This window comes from Kogia breviceps, chromosome 3 (genome assembly GCF_026419965.1).
Source record: "Kogia breviceps isolate mKogBre1 chromosome 3, mKogBre1 haplotype 1, whole genome shotgun sequence".
Classification (NCBI taxonomy): Eukaryota; Metazoa; Chordata; class Mammalia; order Artiodactyla; family Physeteridae; genus Kogia; species Kogia breviceps.
The window spans coordinates 64,146,545-64,172,246 of NC_081312.1; the positions used below are offsets into that span (position 1 = coordinate 64,146,545).

Here is a 25,702-nt window from a genome sequence, read left to right on the forward strand (position 1 = left end):
ACTTCCGGGGTCACGTGGCGCACAAGTGCCAAAGGGCCAAGATGAAATAAAAGCGCGGGCTCTCTTCTGCGCCTTTAAAATACGGCGTGGTGAAGCTGGAAAGCTGCGTTAAGGAGGCTCCCTCTCCGTTTCTTTTACGTCTGCTCTCCCTGCTGTTAGGGTGATCGCCCTATTCTCCGCGGTGGTTACGGTGATCTATTTGGCCGGGTTAGCCGACTTCCGCCCGCGTCCAAGATGACGATTAAGGGGCCTTCATAACCTTTACGGGGCTGGGCAGTGTTGACGCCGGAGCTGGCAGGGGGTGGAGTGGTTAGTAAGCAGCAAATGCGGGAACTGCTGGGCTGGAGTTAGCCATGGACTGGAAAGAAATTCTTCGCCGGCGGATAGCGATGCCCAGCACTGGTCCAAACAGTGAGTTTGGGAGGGGCCGCCCGCAGAGAGAGCCAGGCCCTAAACTCCGGGAGGTGGGGGGAGGATGGATGGGGAGGAGCAGCACCTGGGAGCCGTGCCTTTCGCTTCGGTAAAACCTCTCCTGACAAAGGAGGCTGACTGGGATGTGGTTTAGGGATCCAGAGAGTTTTGACTCACACTTCTCTGGGAAGGGATTTGCGGGAATGAAAAGCTACCTTAGCCACGCACTTGCATGGTCCTGACCTAGACTTGTGAGGGATAATTGAGAGTCCTGGCGCCATCAATCCTTTGATCCTACCAGAACCAATAATCCATTACCCCTACCGCCTTTTTATTGTCACACTTTTCACTTCCCTCCTTATCCATTTTAGATTTAATAATCCATTTGTCCTTATCTCTTTTCCTCTACGTAACGTTTGTTAATCAACCTGGTTAAAACTATCTTTACTATTTCACAACTGCATCCAGGACAGCTGAAAGTGGTTAGAGAAAACGGAACCTTGGTGAATTTCCTCACTTTTAATTCATGTCCACTAACCTAAAGTAGGTGTTTCAGTCATTCATTTACATTTCTTCCGCGTTTCCCTAGACATTCACTCTCCTACACTCTAAGGCAGTTCCTTCTCATCTCCCAAACCTCCAATCCTCCAGTATGTCCTATCTACTCCTTACCTTTAGCTGATGAACTAGTATATATATTTGAGAAAGTAGAAGGAATCAAAGAAGAATCTCACCTGTTCCATTTACCATTTCTGTCAGCGCCCCTCCACTCCCCACCTCCTATAGGCAACCGTGCACTCTGCCTTCACTGTTAAAATGGTGAACTGGACAGCAGTCCCTGTACTCCAGCGCTGGATCACGTTTCTTTCTTTTATTCACTGACTTCACTTTGGCCTTATCGTCTCCTTTATGCACCATCAAATTTTCTTTCTCTACTGGTTCATTTTCATCAGCTCTGACAAACATGCTGTAATATCCCCCATCATTTAAAAAAAAATTATTTGATCTCACATCCCCCTCCAGCTTTTGCTACATTTCTCTGCACCCCTTATAGGAAAACTTATAGGAAAATTTACCTGTTCTTGTGCTTTCTCCTCCCCTTAACTCCTAAACCCACTCCATCGCATGTCTGTTATCTGGATAACCTAGACTATAGCAGTAAACAGAAATCCTTGTCCTTGTAGAACTTACACTTTAGTGTTGGCAGAAATGATAAAATAGTAAGTAAATCATATAGGTTATACTTCTGTTGAAGACTATTTCTTTCATCAGTGTGCTAGATCCCATTTTTGCCTCCTCAAGGATGTACTCCTACAGTCATCCTCTCTCTCCTGCATCATGAGATTTTCTTTCTCATTCCCTCCCATCAGCATATGAACATGGTGGTATTTCTCCCACCTTAGAGAAACTTTCTTAACTTCCACCTGTAACTATGCCTCGTTATAGCAACACTTGTTTAAAGAGTTGTTGGTTGAATTGGTCGTTGTCTCTGATACCTGCTTGTCATGATCGTCAGTGATCTCCACGTTGTTCCAGTGCTCAGTTGTCCTTATTTTACTTGACTGGCCAGCAGCCCCTGCCAGGAACATAGTAGTTCACTCACTCTTCCTACACATAGTTTCTTCTCTTGGTTTCTGGGAGACACACTCTCTTAGTTTTCCTACTACCTCACCAGTCATCTCTTCTCAGTCTTTGCTTTTTCTTCCTCTTTTTCCCAAGAACTTAACATTTGAGGGCCCAAGGCTGAGGCCTTGGTCAGTGTCTATTCTCTGTCTACACTCACCTTCTTAGGATTTTAAATAATGTCTATTTGCTAATGTCTCTTAAATGTATACCTCTAGCCTGGACCTCATCCCAAATTCCAGGTTCATATATCTATCAATAATTGTCTACCTGACATGGCCACTTGGATCTAATAGATATCTTAATCTTGTCTGAAATTGAACTCCCACTCTCCTTCCTAACTTGCTCACTCATAGTTTTCCCCATCTTAGTTGCCGGCAATTGCGTCTTCTCTGGTCAAAACCTTTGGAGGCATCTTTGACTGCTCTCTTTCTCCAATACCCACATCCATTGTGTCAGCAAATCCTGGGACTAAAAAGAAAATATATCCAGAATAAATTTACTCCTAGCCACCTCCATTGCAGCCACCCTGGCCCATGCCACCGCCATCTGTCACCTGGATTACTGCATTAGCCTCTTAATTCCTTCTGGTGGCTCTCTCCCTCATCACAATGAAAGCCAAGGTCTTTCTAAAGGCCTAGTGGCCTGCCCACCCTCATTATCTGGTGTCCCTCATCTCCTGCTATTCCCTCTGGTTCATTCTGCTGCAACTGCACTGGCTGCCTCCCTCTTCCCTGCACACACCAGGGACACTCCCATTTTCGTGCGTTGGCACTGGCTGTTTCTTCTTCCTGGAATGCATTTCCCCCTGGATATCTAGATAGGCAGCTTCCTCACCTTCTTTTTTTTTTTTTTTTTTTTTTTTTTTTTGGTCAATTTTATCTCAGTGAGAGTCAGTATCCCTGACACTGTTGAAAGCTGCATGTGTGTGTGCACTCATCCACTCACACATATACTTGAGTATCCCTAGAATAGTTGAATGATGTAATGAAAGTGACTCTTGGGATTTGGGCTAAGGTGATTGGATGATAGTGGTACCACTTACTGAGATGGAAATATGGAATTAGAAGAAGAGTAGTAAGGTGAGGGATAGGGAATGTTATTCTAGGTATGTTGGAGCATGAGGATGAAAATATTTTGTTTTGAATGTGTGAATTTAGTGTTCAAGAGCAATGTCTGGGCTAGTGACATAGGTTTGGGGCTTAGAGATTAAACTATGAAAGTTGAAATGACAGAGGAAGAGGATTAAGGGAAAAGAAGAGGGGACTTCCCTGGTGGTGCAGTGGTTAAAAATCTGCCTGCCAATGCGGGGGACACAGGTTCGATCCCTGGTCCAGGAAGATCCCACATGCTGCAGAGCAACTAAGCCTGTGCTTCAAAACTACTGAGCCTGTGCTCTAGAGCCCGCGAGACACAACTACTGAGCCCACGTGCCACAACTACTGAAGCCCGCGTGCCTAGAGCCCATGCTCCGCAACAAGAGAAGCCACCGCAGTGAGAAGCCCGCGCACCACAACGAAGAGTGGCCCCCACTCACCTCAACTAGAGAAAGCCCGCGTGCAGCAACAGAGACCCAACACGGCCAGAAATAAATAAATTTATTTTTTAAATAATAATAATAAATTAAAAAGCAGATATATGTATAAATATAACTGATTCACGTTGCTATATAGCAGAAACTAACACAACATTGTAAATCAACTGTACTCCAATAAAACTTGGAATAAATAAAGACAGACAATAAGTAGATCAGTTAAATAAAAAAAGAAAAAAGAAGAAATAGCCAGAAAATAGGAGAATCAACAGAGTGTGGTCTCATAAAAGCCACAAAAAGTTTAGAATCATTGACAGTATCAATTTAACAGAGAAATCAAGGACAGGTGTGTGTCCATTAAACTAAACAGTTAGGTCACATGTTGCCCTGGCAGTTTCCGTGGAGTCGCATGATTGCATAAAGAGATAGTGAGAGGTAAGAAAGTAGAGATTGCCAACACAGGCCTTTAATTTGAGAAAGTGGATGAGGAAGAAGGAATTATGTGTGGCAACAGGTAGAAAGGAAGGAGTTTTGTGGAGGAGATGGGAGAATGAGGGGTTAGCCTTGGGTGAGAGAAGAGCTATATCTTCCCCTGAAACTGACAGGAAGAAAGTAAGATGCAGATTTGATACCTTCCTGTTCTCCCACTCAACTTAGATGTTTGTGGGTATCCATGCCCCATAGACTCAGCTGTTGGTGAACTGGGTGGGATTCTCATCTGTTGAGGGTGAACACAGGGGGCTTGAGGAATGTAGTGAAAGTCTGTAGCAGTCAGTCACCAAGAGGACATCAAGCGCAAATAAAATATGTATTGGTGGTTTGGGGAGGCTGAGTTATTAGTAACCGTGAAATAAATTTGTGGGACCAAATATTTGCAAAATTTGGCAGTTTTCTCCAGCACCACTGAGCATTAGTAAACAGATTATAAAATGGGTCCAAGGTTAAAAATTAACAAGGCAGATATGGCAGAAATGCAGGCAGGAGTTTTGGGGAACAACTACATGCATGTTGAAAAGGCAGGAAGAGGAATAACTTTTGAGAAAATAGATCACAGAATTGAAGATCTCAATGAGGCTGAAGTGCAGTGAGGTTTTGGTAACCATAAGCTTGTTTTCTATGTCTGAGTCTCTTTCTGTTTTGTAAATAGGTTCATTTGTATCTTTTTAAAAAATATTCCACATATAAGCGATATATTAATTTGTCTGACTTCACTTAGTTTGATAATCTCTGGGTCCATTCATATTGCTGCAAATGGCATTATTTCATTCGTATCATGGATTAATATTCCATTGTATATATATATATACCACATTTTCTTTATCAATTCATCTGTTGATGGACATCTAGGTTGCTTCCATGTCTTGGCTGTTGTTAATAGTGCTCCAATAGTGAACATTGGGGTGCATGTGTCTTTTCAAATTATAGTTTTCTCCATATATATGCCCAGGAGTGGGATTATAGGATCATATGGTAACTCTATTTTTAGTTTTTTAAGGAACCTCAATACTGTTCTCCATAGTGGCTGTATCAATTTAAATTCCCACCAACAGTGCAAGAGGGTTCCCTTTTCTCCACACTCTCTCCAGCATTTATTATTTGTAGCCTTTTTGATGATGGCTATTCTGACTGGAGTGAGGTGATACCTCATTTTAGTTTTGATTTGCATTTCTCTAATAATTAGCAATGTTGAGCATCTTTTCATGTGCCTGTTGGCCATCTGGATGTCTTCTTTGGAGAAATGTCTGTTTAGATCTTATGCCCATTTTTTGATTGGAATGTTTGGTGGTTTTTTTTGGGGGGGGGTTGGTATTGAGTTGTATGAGCTGTATGTATATTTTGGAAATTAATCCCTTGTTGGTCTCATTGTTTGCAAATATTTTCTCCCATTGTGTAGGTTGTCTTTTCATTTTGTTTATGGTTTCCTTTGTTGTGCAAAAGCTTTTAAGTTTAATTAGGTCCCTTTTGTTTTTATTTCCATTACTCTAGGAGATGAATCCAAAAAGATATTGCTGCGATTTATGTCAGAGTGTTCTATGTTTTTTTCTAGTAGTTTTATAATATGTGGTCTTACAGTTAGGTCTTTAATCCATTTTGAGTTTATTTTTGAATATGGTGTTAAAGAATATTCTAATTTCATTCTTTTACATGTAGCTGTCCAGGTTTCCCAGCACCACTCATGGAAGAGACTGTCTTTTCTCCATTGTATATTCTTGCTTCCTTTGTCGTAGATTTATTAACCTTAGGTGCATGGGTTTATTTCTGGGCTTTCTATCCTGTTCCATTGATCTGTATGTCTGTTTTTGTGCCAGTGCATTGAGGTTTTGAATAACAACCAGGAGAGAAAATTTTTGAGTGTATATTAGAGTTTAAGATTTCAGAACAGGAACAGGTAAGATCTGTGGTCTTGCTGAGTGAACAGAGTACAGTAGAGGTGAAAGCCTTCAGAGTTGAGGGGGCACCTTCACCCACAAAAATGTTTATTCTTCCTTAATGATTGCAGGTGAAGAAAGCTGTGCACCAGTCTCATGGTTCATGGTGGAGGAATGGCTAAATGAGATGGCCATCTGCCAGCAGCAAGCAGGTTGGGTAATAGCACCCTGAGGTGTGAGCTTCAGATAGGTAGAGGAACAGTGACTATGATGCTGAAACTCCATGAGGTCAAGGGCTGTGCCTATTTTCTCGCTGCTCTAGCCCCAATGTCTAGTGCAGTGCTCTGTTTGGAGTAGGTGCTCAGTGAGAACTTTTGATTGAATGAATTAGAACTTGTCAGGTCTATAAGAGAGGTAATGACTTGAGAAAGAGACAAGTATAGTGGTAAAAGTAAGTGGAGGGAGATGTAGAGGAGATGAAGATGTAGAGGAGGCTGTTTCAGTTGAAGATTGTGATTCTTGGTATTTCAAGAAAGTTAATATAGATGCTTAGTGTCTAAGTACAATTGTGAAGGCCTTTTTGGTACTGTAATTATACCATAGTGTATAGATGTCTTGAAAAAAATATTGTTTGATTTTAAAAGTGCTTTCCCCTCCTTAACGTGTTTTGTTACCAGAAAAAAAAAGTGAACAAGAATTAAAAGATGAAGAAATGGATTTATTTACCAAGTATTACTCAGAATGGAAAGGAGGTAGAAAAAACACAAATGAATTCTATAAGACCATTCCCCGGTTTTATTATAGGGTAAGTGGTATCTAAGCAAATGTCTTGCAGAGTTTGTAAATGAAATGTAATTTTTCAAATGGGATTAAAAATCTTATATTTTATAAATAAACAAATTGATTATATTTTAAATTTTGTATATTTATTGTTTCATTCTAGTTGACCTTATTTTTGACCTGATTAAATCTTGGTTTTTCATATAAGTAGGTATAAGAACACAAAGTTGCTATTTGCCACTTTTTTTGAACTGTAGGCTTTTTCCTTCCTCCTGTTTTTTATTATGGATGTTAGTAGTAGGTATTCTTTTGGATTATGTTGCCAGGCTTTCTATAAAACTTAGTTTTACTTGGCTGATCACAATTTTTAACTTTGTCTTTTACTCATAAGGTGTAAAATGTTTTGCTCAAGACTAAACTGAAAAATAGATTGAGAGTGGAAAACTTTAAGAGTTATACTTAATTATATGTTTCCTTGTGCCAAAACAGTAAAGAAGGCTTTGAGGAGGGTTATAGATAAAACAGTAAGACTTTAAGAAAGATATTTACAGCTGAAATTGAAGGCTACTGAAAAGAATAAGTCCTATTTAGTATTATGGGAAATGTAACTACTATAGAGAAGTTAACTTTGGAATTTTAGCTGAATATCTCTTAAACCTGTTACCTCCTAAACTCCATTAATTACAACATTATTTGCAAAGAAAGTAAATATTTTGTTTTGCCTGCATCAAGAAGTGAGGTAGATTATCCAGATACTTTTAACTTATTTCTTCAAGTACAAACTTTTTTGTATTTGTGTACATGTGAACCATTTTGTTGGAATCTTTTTTGTAATACTATATGTCTCCCAGCCTTTTAAGAATTATATGAGTAATCCACGTTTGTCATGGAAAAGAGAAAAAACAGGTAAAGTTGATATTTTCCAATAATAACATTGCCCAGAGATGTAAATAAACATTTTTACATGAATCCTTCTACATATTTATATATGTGTGTGTGTGTGTGTGTGTTTAACAAAAATGGGGTCACATCATACATACTGCTGTTGCTTTTTTGCATTTCACACTTTCTTAATCAGAGGCAGTTAGACAACTGAGAATTTTTTATAGTCTGGGGGAGTGGGAAGGGGACTGCCATTTATTGAGTGTCTATGTACTTTAGAGCATTTTATATTCATTATTTCATGTAATCAGGATTGTGACAGCATTATCTGCTAACCCAGGGACAGCCCTCAGATGCTGATATTACTCCATTCCCAGGACTCAACTTTCCTGTATTTCTAGTACCAACCGTCCCCTTGTGTTTTCTGAGGGAATCCCCTTTCCCCCCATTTCCGTCTCTTCTCTGACCTCTTCCAGATCCCAGATGGTTTCTGGTCTGCAGATGTGGATTTGTGGGATGTTTTTTCCCTTGTTTCTTCTTCCTCTACTTCCACTCCACTGCTTTAGATAAACCACCTGTCATCTTTGGTCACCACTTCTCTCCTTGGCTGGTTAGCTGGTTGACTAGCCACTGGAGCACAATCCCAGTCTCAGCCCCAGCCTCACCTCCTAATGCATATTCCTTCTCCATCCCTTTTGATGGGAGGGATGGCATCTTAGTTCTTAGAAATAAGAAGTGAAAACCATAGCCCCCAATTTGGACTGTGGGTTACTTAGTTACATTTAATGGGGCAAAGTTACAGAAAAGTAAGAAGAAATCCTCAAAGCAAATTGTTTGAAGTTGTTAGAATGAGTCATTTTATAGCCCTGCTTAGGGAAATCACCACAGGAGGACGAACCTCTGCTTTGGAGGCCAACTAGTAGACATTGGCTTAATTATCTTTAAGAAGTAAGGTGACCCAGTCTCAAAAAGCATACTTGGCTAAAACTATTGCTCTTCAGCCATTCCAGTTTAGTTCTATATTAGTCTAAGTTTACAATGGGATCAGCACTCTACAAATATAAAAAACTTGAGTTACATTGAGAAAATAGAAAAAGTGGTGGTCATAAAGTAAAATAAGAGCGTGACATTCTGATACATTTAGTTTGGGAATGGTTATCCTACGTTGAACATCTGTCATAGTACTTTACTCCTGGCAGTCACTAGGAAATAGCATTAAAGTCTACTTAATTGGGAGAGGTACCTAACTACCCAGTAATGGAAATGAGATGGAGAAGAGAAAATACACTAGATCCCTGATGTCAGAAGACCCGGATTCAAATTTTGTTACTTTAGTTGCACAACTTTGGGCAAGTCATTAACATTAGGTGTGAAATTGAGGGGACAGAGGAGTACAGGGAACCAAACTAAACAACTCATAAGAAATTAAAACAGACTTGGACTCTGTAGATTTAAATCTTTAGTCTGGGACTGGCTAACTGCATATGTGTTCTTGATAAAGTCATCCATCTTTTGATTTCCTCACCTCTAAATTGAGTATGATAAAATGCATCTCACAGGGCTAGTAGGATTAAATTAGAACGTGTATATTGATGCCTGATATATTGTGGGCACATACTAAATGTTGTGTTTAGTTTTTAAGTAAACCTGTATGGATCTAAATAAATAAACTTGGGCTAGATGGTTAGCCTTTTCCAGGCAGAACTGGCCTCACTGATCACTGAATTCTCTGTGGATCTCTTTTTATTAAATGAACTTTTTAAATAAATGATGACCTGAAATTAAGCAAGATTGAGATCCAAAAAGTAATTTTGAGACAGTAGCATATGTAGTTTTTTATGAGGCCAAATACATTTTACATAACCCAATAGTCTAGAATTTAGGTGTAGAAATTTACTCTACAGTGTATTTTTAGCTGCCAGCTGAAGATGAAGTCTTACTACAGAAATTAAGAGAAGAATCCAGAGCCGTCTTTCTGCAAAGGAAAAGCAGGGAACTGTTAGATAATGAAGAATTACAGGTAAGAATGGAATAAAAGGTTGCTTTGGAGGTTCGCCATTTCTTATTTGTACTACATATGTCATGTGGGATCTCGGGGTGCCTAAATGGAGCCAGTAGTGCAGAGTGACTGAAAGCACAGGCTCTGTAGCGATGGTTCCCACCAGAATCAGCTGCAAAGCTTGTGTGTCCCAACAATAGTTTTGTATTGTTTTTTAAAGTCCATAGGTGATTTTAATGTGTGGCCAAAGTTGAGAACCACTACTGTAGGGAGTAATATTAAGAAGACTATCATCTCCTATTATCCTTTTGATTACTAATAACATGATAAAAATAGCTAGCATTGGACTTCCCTGGTGATCCAATAGTTAAGACTCCACGCTTCCAATGCAGAGGGTGTGGGTTTGATCCCTGGGCAGGGAAGTTCCTCATGCCATGTGGCACGGCAAAAAAAAAAAAAAGCTAGCATTTATTGAGTGTTTACTAAGTTCTAAAATTTTCATGTACAGTTCCTCTTTAATCTGTGCAACTATATGATGTAGACACTGTTATCCTTACTTTACAGATGAGAATTGAAACAGAAACTTTAAGCCTACTGTCCAAGATCACAGAGCAGGGCTGGGATTTAAACCCTTGCATTTTGACCCTATAGTAGTCTATCACTTTAATGGAAATAACACATTTAACTACGTTTTTAAATTTTGTTCAGTTGATTATAACATCTTAATTTCTGCACTTCTCCTAAGAACTTATGGTTTTTGCTGGACAAGCACCAGACACCACCCATGATTGGAGAGGAAGCAATGATTAATTATGAAAATTTTTTAAAGGTTGGTGAAAAAGCTGGACCAAAGTGCAAGTAAGAATAATATAATTAACAAAGGAGTATGTTATGTTAAGCATTTTAAATGCCTCAAGTAAATGTTAATGAAAATTTAAGTCAATAATATGATAATTTGAGTCAGCTTTTCATTAAACTAATAAAGTTTAATAAAATTATTTACAGTCAACAAAATACATTGGTATAAAGTTATTAAAAGAAATAATATAGCTTATTTATAGCATTATAGGTCCTCATTCTTAAGACAATAGAATTAAAGATGTATGGCTTAATATTTTAAGTTTTGAACTATAGTTCTCACTTTGATTTTTTTCCCACCACTTTGATTTTTAATTGTTGGAATTTATGCTGTTGTCTACTAAATCATACAGAAGTCATTTTTATATTATATTGGCAGCTGATTTAATCTTTATTTCCTTTCCTTAGGCAATTTTTCGCAGCAAAAGTCTTTGCTAAACTCCTTCATACAGATTCTTATGGAAGAATTTCCATCATGCAGTTCTTTAATTATGTCATGAGAAAAGGTGATTTCATTTTCATTGTACTTGAACTCCTTCTATCTGGGAATCAAGTAGGTTTCTAGTCAGTGCTTTTATAGTATCTCTTCCATGTCAAACAACTTAGTAAATTTGAATAACAGAATTCTTGTCTTTTGACCAAGATTTGTTTTCCTATTATTATGATTCTCTCCTGGAACTTACTAGAGCTGAAAGTTTCTACCATACATTTGAGTTCATTATTATAAAAAGCAAACAAAACAAAAGCCTCATATATCTTGAAGATACTAGCTAACTAGATATATCAAAAGCTGAACCAGGGCTTCCCTGGTGGCGCAGTGGTTGAGAATCCGCCTGCCGATGCAGGAGACACGGGTTCGTGCCCTGGTCCGGGAAGATCCCACATGCCGCGGAGCAACTGAGCTCGTGAGCCATGGCCGCTGAGCCTGTGCGTCCGGAGCCTGTGCTCCGCAACGGGAGAGGCCACAACAGTGAGAGGCCCGCATACCGCAAAAAAAAAAAAAAAAAAGCTGAACCAAGAGTTTTAATGGATGGTTATTTGAAATACTTTAATTCACTGGTAATTTTATTTCACCAACGTATTACAGGTTGAGTTGCCTGAGAGGATAGTTTCAAACTCACAACTGTAGCATCATCTCAAGGAGTATTTATTAAACAAGTTAGAATTGTTATGATTCCTATAAGTTCCATAATGACCTGTCAAGTCCTGTGTATACCATCTTTAATATTTGGTTGTGGTAATTAACCTCAGTAGAATAAAAGCTGCTTCATTAAAGGCATAATATCAGAACTCCTATTTTGGTGGAACACCAGTATTCTCAAGGGCATCAACTTTATTGTCACTTTAGGCATGGTAGAATTGTTGATATCTGCAGTTAATTCTATGGTATATTTATTTTGTTTCAAACAAGTTTTGGATTAATGAGATAAGTAATATATGTGAGAAAAATATGTTTATAGAGTCATTAAATTAGCTTGTCTCTCTAATCTATCTCCTTTTATGCATATATATATACTAAAGGATAGATCTTTTTTTTTTTTTTTTTTTTTTTTTTTTTTTTTTTTGTGGTACGCGGGCCTCTCACTGTTGTGGCCTCTCCCGTTGCGGAGCACAGGCTCCGGACGCGCAGGCCTAGCGGCCATGGCTCACGGGCTTAGTTACTCCGCGGCATGTGGGATCTTCCCGGACCAGGGCACGAACCCGTGTCTCCTGCATCGGCAGGCGGATTCTCAACCACTGCGCCACCAGGGAAGCCCTAAAGGATAGATCTTAATACTTATATTTCATTTTCTTGTTTATTGTCAGTTTGGCTTCATCAGACAAGAATAGGCCTCAGTTTATATGATGTTGCTGGACAAGGGTATCTTCGGGAATCTGTAAGTATTAACCTACTTTAATAAATGCTCTAGACACCAAAATGCTAAACAGTAGTTATCACTGGGTGTTGAGATCACAGATAATTCTTATTTTGTTTTTGTTTCTCTGCTTTGTTTGTTTTTACAAATAACATGTGTTACTAAAGAACTTTTAAAGTGTATATTGGTCACAAAAATTCCTTTCTAAATTCTTTTTCTCCAACCTTTAAAGAAAAAAAAAGCTTTTAAAGAAGAAGAAAAGAATGTAATGTTTTAACTGGATTAAAAGTCATTGAAGAAACAGTGAAAAACTTTTGGTTATTCATGAGTGTTATCAGTGTATGACTATTTTAAAATGTAAGGGCCAGTAGTTTTTCCATTTTTAGGAAATATAAGAAAAATAATGTGACTATAGTCCCACCTGCAGGTTTGGGTTGTAAGGTCAGTTACCAAGAGGCTATTTATTTCTCATTAGGCACTAATGTGGTTATCAACAGGTTATCAACAGAGAATTATATTATAGCCTCATGATCCAAATCACTATTCTTCTTGTAAGTGTGGGTATCTCAGTTATATGGGGACTTCCCTGGTGGTCCAGTGGTTAAGACTCCGAGCTTCCAAGGCAGGGGGCCCAGGTTCGATCCCTGGTTGGGGAACTAATATCCCACATGCTGCGCAGCGTGGCAAGCAAGCAAATAAATAAATAAGTAAATCAATCAATCTATCTGTCTGTCTTCTTTTCAGCTCTGGCTTTTTTCCCCAAATATATACAAAGGGGGAAGGGGGTTATGCATAAAATAAACCAGGTTAATTAATCACTTAAATAAATATTCAGATATAAAATTTAAAGAGATGTAAATTCCCTGTTATAGTTTATGTTTCCTGTTATAATTTGCTGCAGTCTGTTTTATCCAGATTTCTATAGATAGAATCTGTTAGCTCATATTGGATATTTAGACTTAAAAACCTTTCTAGGGCCACAGTATAATTCTTGTCCTTTAAAGTTCAGATCAGCTTGACAGTAAAAGGTTCTTGCTTCTATCCATCTATCTCTAGCAAGGAAGATGTATTAAACACTGGTTGATACTCAGGTCAGATATTGGAGTACTTCTATAGCTCTGAGAATTCTTGTTAGCTATTAGTTGGTTTACAAACAAACTTTTCTTGCCTCTCCCCATGAATGGAAACAAAAATTGAAAGAGGAATGGGAGGAAGGGAGAGAAAAGCAACAGTATATCTCTGTAGTTGTGTTTAAAAGGGAGTAATGTTCCCTTCTCTCAATGAGAGAAAACATTTCTCTCAAAGAAAAGAAATAACTCTCCTAACTTTGGCACTTTGCCTTTTGAAACCAGATTCTGTGTCTCCCTTATTTAAAAGACAGTAATTTCCAGAGCCAACATCTGTAATTTGAGTAGTATAGGCAAACTCTCATTCACTTACTAAATCTTATTAAATAAGCAATTACCAAACACTTATTTGTGCCAGGTACATTGCTAAGCCTTACTCTTATGGTGCTTTTTTCCTAGCGGAGTGGGGAGGCAGACACTAAATTATCAGCAACATGATTTCAAAGAGTGACAAGTTCTAAGGAGAAAATAGGGTACTCGGAAAGTGTATGACTGGGGTTGGGGAACTATTTTAGATAAGATGGAAGAGGTGCCTCTTTGAGATAGTGATTGAGTCTTAGCCATGAAGGATGAGAAAGAAGCCAGCCTTATGAAAATGTAATACAGAGGAACCAGCAAGTTCAGTGTCCCCAAGGCACAGTGAAACCTGACCTGTTCTAGGAGTAGAAGGAAGCCAGTGTGGCTGGAGCATATGAGCGAGGGTTAGAGTGACCGGAGGTGAGGTTGGAGAAGTAGGCAGGGCCACATATTGGGTTGTTAGACCTTAATAGAGAGTTTGGATTTTATATGGAGACTATTGGGAAGCCATCAGAATTTTTAAGCTGAATCTGTCAGGATATCGTTTACATTTTATTTTATTTATTTATTTTTTGGCCATGTGGCTTGTGGGATCTCAGTTCCCCGACCAGGGATTGAACCCTGGCCACGGCAGTGAAATTCTGGGCTCCTAACCACTAGACCACCAGTGAACTCCCTGGTTTACATTTTTAAAAATTACTGGATGTGTGGAGAATGAATTGTAAGGAGGCTAGAGTCAGAGAAGGAATAATTAGGAAATTACTGTGGTTGTCCAGGTGAGAGATGATAGTGGCCCAGACCAGGGTGATGTGTGTAGAAGCCAGTCATAGATTAATTCAGTATATATTTTGGACACACACACCCCAACAATGACAAAAATTTGCTGCTGGATTAGATTTGGGGGGTAAGGGGTGGGGGCCTTGGTGAAGAAAAGGTAGGAACCAAGTTTAACTTTTTTACTTTGAATAAATGGTGGAATAGGGGAAAATGGGTGAGGACCAGGGTTGGGGATAATAAGAGTCCAATTTTGGACACACCATGTTTGAGATGCCATCTGTTCTACAACTTAAATTATAAAGTGTCTCAAATGAACTAGAAACATTATACTTTACAATGGATAAAGCAAAAGTAATGAAATTATTAAAATAAATATAAGAAACCATGAGAGGCTTTTAAATATATAATCTTGGAATAGGGAAAGCCTTTCTAAGTATGACAAAGCTCAGAAGTCTAAAAAACAATAAGTTCAGCTAAATTTTTAAAAATCTGAGAGCAAAGACCATCATAAACAAAGTTAAAACAACAAGCCAAGAAAAATATCTGAAACTCAGTCACAAATGAATTTATTTCATCATTCATATAGTTTTAATACTGAATAATTTTTAGGACTGAAATTATATTCCAGTATCTCATGAAGAAACAAGAGCAGACATTTAACCCTTTAAAGTTTTATTTTGTTTTGTTCTTTCAGGATTTAGAAAACTACATATTGGAACTTATCCCTACTTTGCCACAATTAGATGGGCTGGAAAAATCTTTTTACTCCTTTTATGTTTGTACAGCAGTTAGGAAGTTCTTCTTCTTTTTAGACCCTCTAAGAACAGGTAAAAGAAAATCTTATCTAACTTAGATATTAGGAGATTATCATTACTTCTAAATCTCAATAACTAAAGTCTTTAAAATGTTATTTATTTCCCTAACATGTTATTGCCATTAATATATAAATCTTTTGATATGTAGATCTATTGATTTACTTGTGCCAACCATAATCAGCTGTGTGACAGTGGGACTATCACCTAACCTTTTACAATGTTTTCGTCTCTAAAATGAAGTATATTCTTTCCAGTTCTAAGAAGCTAGGTATTCTGATATAATTTTCTATCCCTGATAGGTAATATACTGGAGCATTATTCTTTTAGATCAAAAATATGAATTGAGAGATAGGAGGACCATTTAGCAATTATGTGTTTTTCTCATTTTCAAGTTAACTATCCTATATGAGGATCAGATTTGTACATTTTGCCTCATTTAACAGTACATTTATCAACTATTCTAACCTGCTAGGCTTAAATACATGTGTCTGGGACAGAGGCCCAAATCAAAGCCCCTGATACTCCTTCTGTCCTTGAAAATGCAGCTGTGAGTCCATCACAGAATGGGATAGCTGTCAGTTTTTTTAAACGCCTCCATTATAGGCACACACACCTTTTTCCTTGGAAGTTTATGCAATCATAACAGCCAACAGTTTTGACTGTTTATTATGTACTAAGTACTGTGCTAAGCATTTTACATAGATTCTTTCATTTCCTTTTCATAACTCCATTAGGAAGGTATTATTACCCACACTTTATGTGTGAAGCAACTAAGACTTAGATGGATTGCATGTCTAGAAGTGGCATTTAAATCCCATATCTCTTAACCCACGCCTCTATATTGCTTTCTATTCCAGAACCTGCAAAGGAAAACTGGAAACAGCCTCCTTATTTGATTACTGACAGTATCATATCCATAACCACAAAAAAATTAACACAACTTTTTTTGGAATCTGGTATCAATGTAATTTTGGAATTTCTCGATTGGATGTATATAGTTGGGGGTATATAGGTAGACATACCTATATGAAATTTTATTAAATATTCCCTGCAGATTTCCCTTTTCACAGAAATGCATAGTAAGGACTTTGGAGCATGAGAGCTAGGAAAGTTTAAAATATCAGTTGTGCGATTGCTCTTCTAAAATAAAACCTTTATAAAATTGAGTTGCTCTTGTTTCTAAAATTAAGTAATTGTGTTTATGTTCTTTAAAGGGAAGATAAAAATTCAAGATATTTTAGCATGCAGCTTCCTAGATGATTTATTGGAGGTAAATATGTTTTTAAACTACTTAATTATATCACTTCACAGTTGCTATCTTCTAATTATGTCTCTGTGCTCGTATAGTTAAGGGATGAGGAACTGTCCAAGGAGAGTCAAGAAACAAATTGGTTTTCTGCTCCTTCTGCCTTACGGGTATATGGTACGTTCCTATCATAATGCTGCTATAATGTGAATTATCCATTCCTCAGTTAACGTTTCATTAACTGGTGTTCAAAGGACAGTTTTATACATAGCCTAATTTACCTTAATATCAAAGTGTTCTAATTTCCTTAAGAGCTTATATTCTAGATTATTAAATTTTACTTGTTTAAATACCAGCATTTTATATTTTTGTGACTCTTATTTAAGTTAGTACATTTCTAACACTTTAACATAAAGAATGTAGTTTGATTTTTTTATTGTTGACTCAGGAACATTATTATGAACATCACCTGTGATCTTGCATTGTGATAAAATGCTACTCTCAGGGTCCACAGAGGTGGGTGTGTTTTAGGGCCTAGTTTGCTTTTTTTCTTGAATTTCATTAGTCTGTTACATTGTCCTTTTGGGTAGTCTTCTGACTCCTTTTGGCAACCCTGACCTCTGCTTTCAAGTGCCAGCATTTCAGTGCTTTATGTTGGTTGACCCCTACCTCCATCTAATTTAGAATCCTAGGAAAGTCATAAAAGGTTGCAAACTGAAAACAGATAATGATGTAAGTGAAATAGCATAAAGACATGACCTTTATGATGAGTTTTCTTTGACTGGTTCTGGCTTAACAGTTGTTCTGATAGAGATTGCAGGGATAGCAGATGTCTACCATGACTGTAACATAATTAGTTTAAAAATCAAAATATTAAGCAATAAAAATAACTTTTTGTTAGTGTTTATTCTTTTGTCTTTTAGTTAGAATTTTATTTTGGTCATAAGTGTCTTTTTATCATCTTTTTCCCCAAGGCCAATATTTGAATCTTGATAAGGATCACAATGGCATGCTCAGTAAAGAAGAACTCTCCCGCTACGGAACAGCAACCATGACCAATGTCTTCTTAGACCGTGTTTTCCAGGAGTGTCTCACTTATGATGGAGAAATGGTAGTAGTTTAAATCTCGAAGTTTTAAAAATTTACACTCCTACAATTTCCAAAACCTTTTTTTAAAATTGAAATATAGTTGACTTACAATGTTATATTAGTTTCATGTATACAACATAGTGATTCACTGTCTTTATAGATTACATACCAAAGTTATTATAAAATATTGACTATATTCCCTGTGCAGAGATTTCATTATTTTTTATGGCTGAGTAGTATGCCATTGCATGTGTATACCATATCATCTTTATCCATTCATCTGTCAATGGACACTCAGGTTGCTTCCATATCTTGGCTAATGTAAATAATGCTGCTGTGAACATTGGGGTGCATGTATGTTTTCAAATTAGTGTTTCCATCTTCTTCAGATAAATATCCAGGAATGGAATTGCTGGATCATATAGTAGTTACATTTTTAATTTTTTGAGGAACCTCCATAATGTTTTCCATAGTGGCTGCACCAGTTTGCATTTCCACCAACAGTGCATGAGGGTTCCCTTTTCTGCATATTCTTGCCAACACTTGGAACACTTGCCAACACTTGGAACACTACCATTATCTTTTTAATGGTAGCCATTCTGACAGGTGTGAGGTATTATCTCATGGTTTTGATTTGCATTTCCCTGGTGATTAGTGATGTTGAGCATCTTTTCATCTGCCTGTTGGCCATCTGATGTCTTCTTTAGAAGAATGACTCTTGGGTTTCCCTGGTGGCTCAGTAGTTAAGAATACGCCTGCCAATGCAGGGGACACGGGTTTGAGCCCTGGCCCAGGAAGATCCCACATGCCGGGGAGCATCTAAGCCCATGCACCACAACTACTGAGCCTGTGCTCTAGCGCCCTCAAGCCACAACTACTGAGCCCACATGCCACAACTACTGAAGCCCGTGTGCCTAGAGCCCGTGCTCCGCAACAAGAGAAGCCACCACAATGAGAAGCCCGTGCACTGCAACGAAGAGTAGCCCCCGCTTGCTGCAACTAGAGAAAAGCAACGAAGCAGCAACAAAGACCCAAAGCAGCCAGAAACAATAAATAAATAAAATAAAATAATAAAATAAATTTATTTTAAAAAAAGAAGAATGACTCTTCAGGTCCTCTGTCCATTTTCTTAATCACAAAAGCCTTTTTATTGATATGATACAGCATTATTTTCATATCAGTGTATAACAGTATCTTAAGAAGTATGAACTGATCAAATTATTTGAGATTCAGAGCCTTTGATCTTAAGGTAGATTTGCTTAAAAACATTACTTCCCTCATGGACTCAGGGCAAACAGAAAATTTTAATATTTTTTTTCATTTCATTGTCGGTGCACCTATTGTAGAGAAGTGTGGACTAGTAAAAAAAAAAATATGAAAAACACGTAAATCCTATTGACTATTTTCATATAGATGGTTCATTCATTAAATTACCAGGTCAGATATAGTACCACATATGCCATGATTTAAATCTAAGAATCAGGTTGTATTACTCTAAGTGGTTACCTGAGCAGCTAAAGATTTACTAACATGCACCTGTCCTATCACAACAATGCAAAATACTTGAGAAGAAAATTCTAAATAGCATTTTTAAGTTACCATTCTTGCTATTAAAAATATGTGTTAAGGATCTGATAACTTTTCCAAATCAATGATGCTTAAGAAATGGTCATACTGTCAGAAGAGAATCAGGGTTTTAGGTTTTATTATTTAGCTTTAATAGCAGTTTTCTAAATAACACCATTGCTAGCCAGCCGCAAAGGGAAAGAGGGAAAGGTGCAAACACTCTGCTTCATGACTCCCACAGCTGCCTACAGTTAACAGTGAGGAGCTGGGAGTATGCTAATAACCTGGTGAATAAAGAAAATCAGAAGCTACAGTTAGGCATGGAGTTTAGACCATGATGAGGCTGCATCTCTAGCTCTTTATACTACGATTTATGCAGAAAAGAATTCTTAATCTTAGCCTAAGAAAATCCTTTCCAAGATTATAAACTTTTCGAAGTGAGAATCTCCCAAGTACTTTACTTTTTTTAAACATGCGGAAAAGGTAATGTGACTATCCCTTTTTCATAGAGAAAGCTTTCTGTTCTGGTCATGTCTTTTCAGCCTTCATTTGTACTCTCTTGCCCCCTTTTTGGATGAGAACAGAGATCACTGTAGAATATTTGGCACTCTTTTTTTAAAATAAATTTGTTTATTTTTGGCTGTGTTGGGTCTTAGTTGCTGCGTGCGGGCTTTCTCTGGTTGCGGCAAGCGGGGGCTACTCGTCGTTGCGGTGAACAGGATTCTCCTTGAGATAGCTTCTCTTGTTGGGGAGCACGGGCTCTAGGCGCATGGGCTTCAGCAGTTGTGGCTTGTGGGCTCGTTGCTCCGTAGCATGAGGGATCTTCCCGGACCAGGGCTCGAACCTGTGTCCCCTGCATTGGCAGGCAGATTCTTAACCACTGAGCCACCAGGGAAGCCACTCTGGCACTCTTAAGATGACTTTTTGGAAATCATCTGAATTAAAGTTTAAAACCATTTCAGAATGACCACACCGAAATGAAAATACAAATTTAGTGGCAACATGCAAAAGTTAGTCACTGTCCTGTCCATTTCAAAAGGCTAATGAATGAAAATTATGGTTTAACACAGCAAATCTCTCATAAGAAAATGAGCTGTGCCCCTCAAACTGTCCTGTACAGATTAACTGCTATGTAGAATTCCTAGAAACCAACATTAAGTATATATTAAGTATGGATTTCTCGTTTCATATTTTAAAAAATATTTGCCATCTTTGATTACAAACATCTTCAAATCATCAGTCATTTGAAAAGTTAATTACAAATAAGGCCTCTAATGTCATTTTCTTTTCTATAGGACTATAAGACCTACCTGGATTTTGTTCTTGCATTAGAAAACCGAAAAGAACCTGCAGCTCTGCAATATATTTTCAAATTGCTTGACATTGAGAACAAAGGATATCTGAATGTCTTTTCCCTTAATTATTTCTTTAGGGTAAGTCTCATTGTGTAAATGTGTCTTTGTTATACAATTTGGTTTAAATTACCTACCCAATGACAATTTTATCTAACTTGGGATGTTTAAATTTAACAAAAGCGTTTACCTAACAGAGTTCAGAAGGAAATCAAGTCAGGTTTTAGTTTTGTTTTTTTCTATTTTTAAAAACATAAATGGGCTAAATCAATACTGATTTGATTAGTCGTAGAATACTAAAAAGTGTGTAAATATACATCAGGGGCTATTAGCCAGTGGAGATACAGACATACCTGAGAAATTGTATGCTCTTGGTGATTAAAAACTAGTATGTAAAATCCTACAGAAACTTTAATTATACAGTACAGAAAAGGTAACTCCTTTCCACAGGAGTTTTGCACACCTGGTACCTGTAGATTCTTTTAATTGCTATGCTGTAAAAAATATAAATTTAAAAATTGGCTAGAATTGTGGGCTGCATTTCAGTGTGAAACAGATTTGCTGAAATACTTATTCTGTGCCGTAGGTGGTCTCAGAGAATAGCATGGTATTTTACCTGATAAGCATTCAGCTGCAGCAGGTGTAAACGTAGGAATGTCTTCCCTTTTAAGATAAATCCTAACACACCATTGTAAAGCAATTATACTCCAATAAAGATGTTAAAAAAAGAAAAAAAAATGATAAATCATTCCTCAGTTTGAACAGTGACTTTTCTACTTGATGGAAAGGTTTTGTACAGTAGTGTTCCATTCCATTGCCACATTTCTATAGCTAGTTTTCAGAAGACCATCTGATTTTTATATGATTAAGATCGATAGAAGAAATTTTTTTTAAACAATAAAAATGACATTTTCACATCTTTGTCATAAGAAGTTTTCCCCCAGAGGCTTTTTCTTTTCCACTTAAAAAATTTTTGATACTTTTAAAATAACTTTATCTGATTTCTGAGTTTCAGAGTATATATTTCATAATTTCATGTTAAATTCCCCGAAAAGCTTTCTATTATGATTTTCTAGGTAGTAATGACTGCAGATTATTATAAGGATAAATTACAATCCCAGTATTAGGATGCATTTTTTAAAAATTGAATGCTACATGGGCTTATATCAGTGGCTCATCTGAGAATATAATACCACCCATCATACGGATGCCCCCGACTTTAGGCAGACCTATGAAATGAAAATTCAGTTTAAGGAAAACAAAGTAAATCTATCTTTTGGAAGCTAAATACTCAATCCCTATTCATAAAGATTTTTTATAGTATTCTCTACTCTTTGAATATTAAATTTTATTTATTAAATACATTGAAAATATTTCATATCTTTATTTTATCAAAGTTTATTTGGCCTGGTTGTATGGGATAAGGTAAAAAGTTACTGGTGCTCAGCCCTGCAGTCCTGGACTGTTCTTAGAGCCTTTGTACATAAGTATCCCAGTGATAAAAGCTGGGCCCAGATGGTGCACTCTAGATCATTCCATCCAGGTCTCCTGCTCTAGTAGCTTCAAGTGTACTCAGATTCTCATCTGCTGCAAAGAGATGCCCTGTGCACATTCTGATATCAGTGGCACTACAGAGTAGGCACTTGGAACATATTATTTTCCAAGAATTTTAAGCTTCACATTTTCCAGTGAATGACTCCCACCTAAAACATTTGTTAGTTCAACTGGATCACAGTAGTTTCTCAGTCAGTATTTTTTGGTTAAAGTTCATAAAAGAGAAGAGTTTGAGGGAGGTTTACCTCCATTTTTTCTGTCAAGTAGAAGAGAAAGTGTAGGGTGGGAGGGGAGGTGGTGGATTGGGTGCCTTAAAGAATGGTGAAGGTATGAACAGCGTTTCTGGAAAATGGGAGAAGCAGGTCATAACAGAGCTGCTAGGCCTGTTAAAGGCCCAGCTGGGGTTGGAGACCATTCCTATGCAATAATAATCTGTACTCTTGTATACTTTATGAAGTTTTCCATAGCTAAGGTGTAGGTCTAGAAAGGTTGATGGTTACACTCATCCAGTGTTTAGGTTTTGCTCAGCAGATGTAAAGCAAGGTCAAGGAATTTGAGAATATTCAAGAGTGGTTAAAGAGTAGTTAAAACGATGAGGCCTGTGGTCTGATAGGATAGGAAATGGAACTGGAAAGGGACCATGGGACAGGACAGGGAATGTTGCGTATTTTGTTTTTTATTTAAAGATTTATTTCTACTAAATACAGGCCATACAAGAACTAATGAAAATCCATGGACAGGATCCTGTTTCATTTCAAGACGTCAAGGTTACTTTTTTTCTTTAATTTATATAACACCACATAATCGTTTGCATTAAATGAAGTTTCTACCTGAAAGCAACTTATGAAGTACGGAACCAAATCAAGTATTTGCTGTTATTTGTTCTTAATTAATATTTAAGTCATTAGAAACTGAGAACATACTTGGACTAATGATTTGTGCAGTATAAGATTTTAGCATTGTCAGTCTTATGTTCTCATTGGAAGCATTCATTCATTTTGATTGAAAACTAAGAGAATCAGTACAGCCTGTATCCTTTGGTAGTCTATTCCACTGTAAACTGAATTTGGGGGAGCTATTTAGGTTCAGGCATGTCTTTAGTCTGCTACTTCAAAGGGCTTGCTTGCTTTGGTATTTAAGGAGACATCAATCTTACAATATGAAAACTACCACTATTTTAAATACATGCTGCTACTTAGCATTTTAGTAATCAGACTTTTACCAGGTATGAAACACTTTGAGTATCCAGTATTGGTTCAGGTGAAGTAATGTAATAAAATTACCCATCCAGTTTTAACCAAGTATAATGAGATAAAGGGCTATTTGGGTTTAATATAAGTGAGACAAATTTGAAACTATGCAACTGGCAACTTAATAACTAGTAATTTTAAACTGCCACCAACCTGGAAAGGGAAGTTTCACATACACACAAGATTAAAAGTTCATGCATTTCATTTACCTGAATTGTTCTAACCTTTAAAAATGCAGGGCTTCCCTGGTGGCGCAGTGGTTGAGAATCCGCCTGCCGATGCAGGAGACACGGGTTCGTGCCCTGGTCCGGGAGGATCCCACATGCCGCGGAGCAACTAAGCCCGTGAGCCATGGCCGCTGGGCCTGCGTGTCCGGAGCCTGTGCTCCGCAACGAGAGAGGCCACAACAGTGAGAGGCCCGCATACCGCAAAAAAAAAAAAAAAAAAAAAAATGCAATTTGCCTCTTTAAATGCTATTAAATACTTTGAGTGATTTTACTACAGATTAGAAAACATGTACTAATTCCCTGTAAGTAATCTTATAGTACACTTCATAATATAGAAGAGGTTCTTCCATATATTCCAGTCATTTTTAGCACAATTTAGTGTCACTGTAGATGACTAGTTCTTTAATACCGAGCTCCCCCCACGCATTCCAGGTCCAGAGTAAAAGGTTGACATCATTATTGGAAATGAAGCTTTGTCACTGTCTTGGCTCTAAAGCATTTAAGTTTTTACTTTGAGCCAAGTTTGCACTTAAATCAAGGCTTTGCTTTACCACCAGTTAGAAGACAACAGAAAAATATAAGTAGTTAGTTAACATATATTCAAAGAACACTGCATTAGTTTTGCTGCTAATTAGCTATGCAGCTTAAACTCTGAGCTTCAGTTTCTCTATAAGACACATACAGGCATACCTTGTTTCATTCCATTTCTTATAAATTGAAGGTTTGTGGCAACCCTAGTCAAGCAAGTCTTTCAGTGCCATCTTCTAACAGTATTTGCTCACTTGCTTTCTCTGTGTCACATTTTGGTAATTCTCACAATATTCTATTATTATTATTATTATTATTACATTTGTTATATGGTAATCTGTGATCTTTGGTGTTACTACTGCAAAAAGATTACAACTCATTGAAGGCTCAGATGGTGGTTAGCATTTTTTTAGCAATTAAGTATTTTTTAATTAAGGTATATATATTTTAATAGACATAATGCTATTGCACACTTAACAGACTACAGTATAGTGTAAATATAACTTTTATATGCACTGGGAAACCAAAAATTTCACATGTCTAGCTTTATTGCAATATTCACTTTATGGCAGTGGTCTGGAACTGAACTCACAATATCTCCAAGGGTATGCCTGTACCTAAGGAATCTTCCAATAAAATTTTGTGCATATAGAGAAGAGGTGGATTGCCTGTTAAATGAAAAAGAAAAAACTGGAACAAAAAATTTCACATAATCTCAAGTGCCAGCCCTGAATTTTAGATCACTGTATGACAGTAATTAAGTGAATCAGATATCAGATTTCATTGTATTTTTTTCCTCTCTTGCAGGATGAAATCTTTGACATGGTAAAACCAAAGGATCCTTTGAAAATCTCTCTTCAGGATTTAATCAACAGTAATCAAGGAGACACAGTCACCACCATTCTAATTGATCTGAATGGCTTCTGGACTTACGAGAATAGAGAAGCCCTTGTTGCAAATGATAATGAAAACTCCGCAGACCTTGATGATACATGATCCCTCAAAGACTAGACTGTATTCATTAAAATAAGCTTGAATGCTGCATGTAAAATCTTTGAAGCAGAATCCTTAGAAATGGTCTAAATAAAACACTTCATATGTCTATAGAACACAGCAAGTGTTCTGGTTATTGGAATTTTGGTTGTAGTGGTCTGGAAGAAATAGGACCAAATTAGGAGTCAGTAGATTCTGGTTTCACTTAGATCAAGTATGGCAAGTGTGATCTGGTGAAGGTAGGAGTCTACTTTAAATCTGTATAATCTTTAGCAATAAAGGAAGTTTTAATGGAATAGTCCTGACATTAGTCACTAAGAATTTGAATACTTGAAAGATAGTTTAAATTATATCATTTAACCTTCAATATTCTAAAGTATTATGTATATCAAAAATTATAGACTTCCCCATTCATCAGAGTAGGGCCATTTCATTTCTGGGAAGTATTTGGACATGATGTTTATTTTAACAGAATGTTTCAATAAAAAGTATTCAAGTTAGTATTTTACTTTAATTAAAATCATTGTTATAAAAAAAATTTGTCTATCTTTATTAACCAGCACCAGGGT

The 25,702-nt window shown here is 37.2% G+C and overlaps 1 protein-coding gene across 2 annotated transcripts; it reads left to right on the top strand.

The window, feature by feature from the left end:
* The first annotated feature begins 9 nt into the window (after window positions 1–9).
* PPP2R3C (protein phosphatase 2 regulatory subunit B''gamma) lies at window positions 10–25,663 on the top strand. 2 transcript variants are annotated; one of them, XM_059056526.2, is made up of 13 exons: window positions 21–411; window positions 6,615–6,742; window positions 9,515–9,619; window positions 10,344–10,456; window positions 10,865–10,962; window positions 12,263–12,333; window positions 15,208–15,340; window positions 16,543–16,598; window positions 16,676–16,751; window positions 17,549–17,685; window positions 20,525–20,662; window positions 22,843–22,902; window positions 24,948–25,663. In XM_059056526.2, the coding sequence occupies exons 1-13, from the start codon at window positions 354–356 to the stop codon at window positions 25,134–25,136; spliced, it is 1,362 nt and encodes a 453-aa protein (XP_058912509.1). In that variant the 5' UTR covers window positions 21–353; the 3' UTR covers window positions 25,137–25,663. The 2 variants fall into 2 exon arrangements, with proteins under 2 accessions (XP_058912511.1, XP_058912509.1); XM_059056528.2 differs by lacking the exon at window positions 6,615–6,742 and having other exon boundaries at window positions 10–411.
* The last annotated feature ends 39 nt before the right edge of the window (window positions 25,664–25,702 follow it).

Coding starts and splice junctions, on each gene's coding strand:
- PPP2R3C (XM_059056526.2), top strand. CDS start 354: ATGGACTGGAAAGAAATTCTTCGCCGGCGGATAGCGATGCCCAGCACT. Junction 16,599..16,675: donor TCCTAGATGATTTATTGGAG/GTAAATATGTTT, acceptor GTGCTCGTATAG/TTAAGGGATGAGGAACTGTC. Junction 17,686..20,524: donor TCACTTATGATGGAGAAATG/GTAGTAGTTTAA, acceptor TCTTTTCTATAG/GACTATAAGACCTACCTGGA.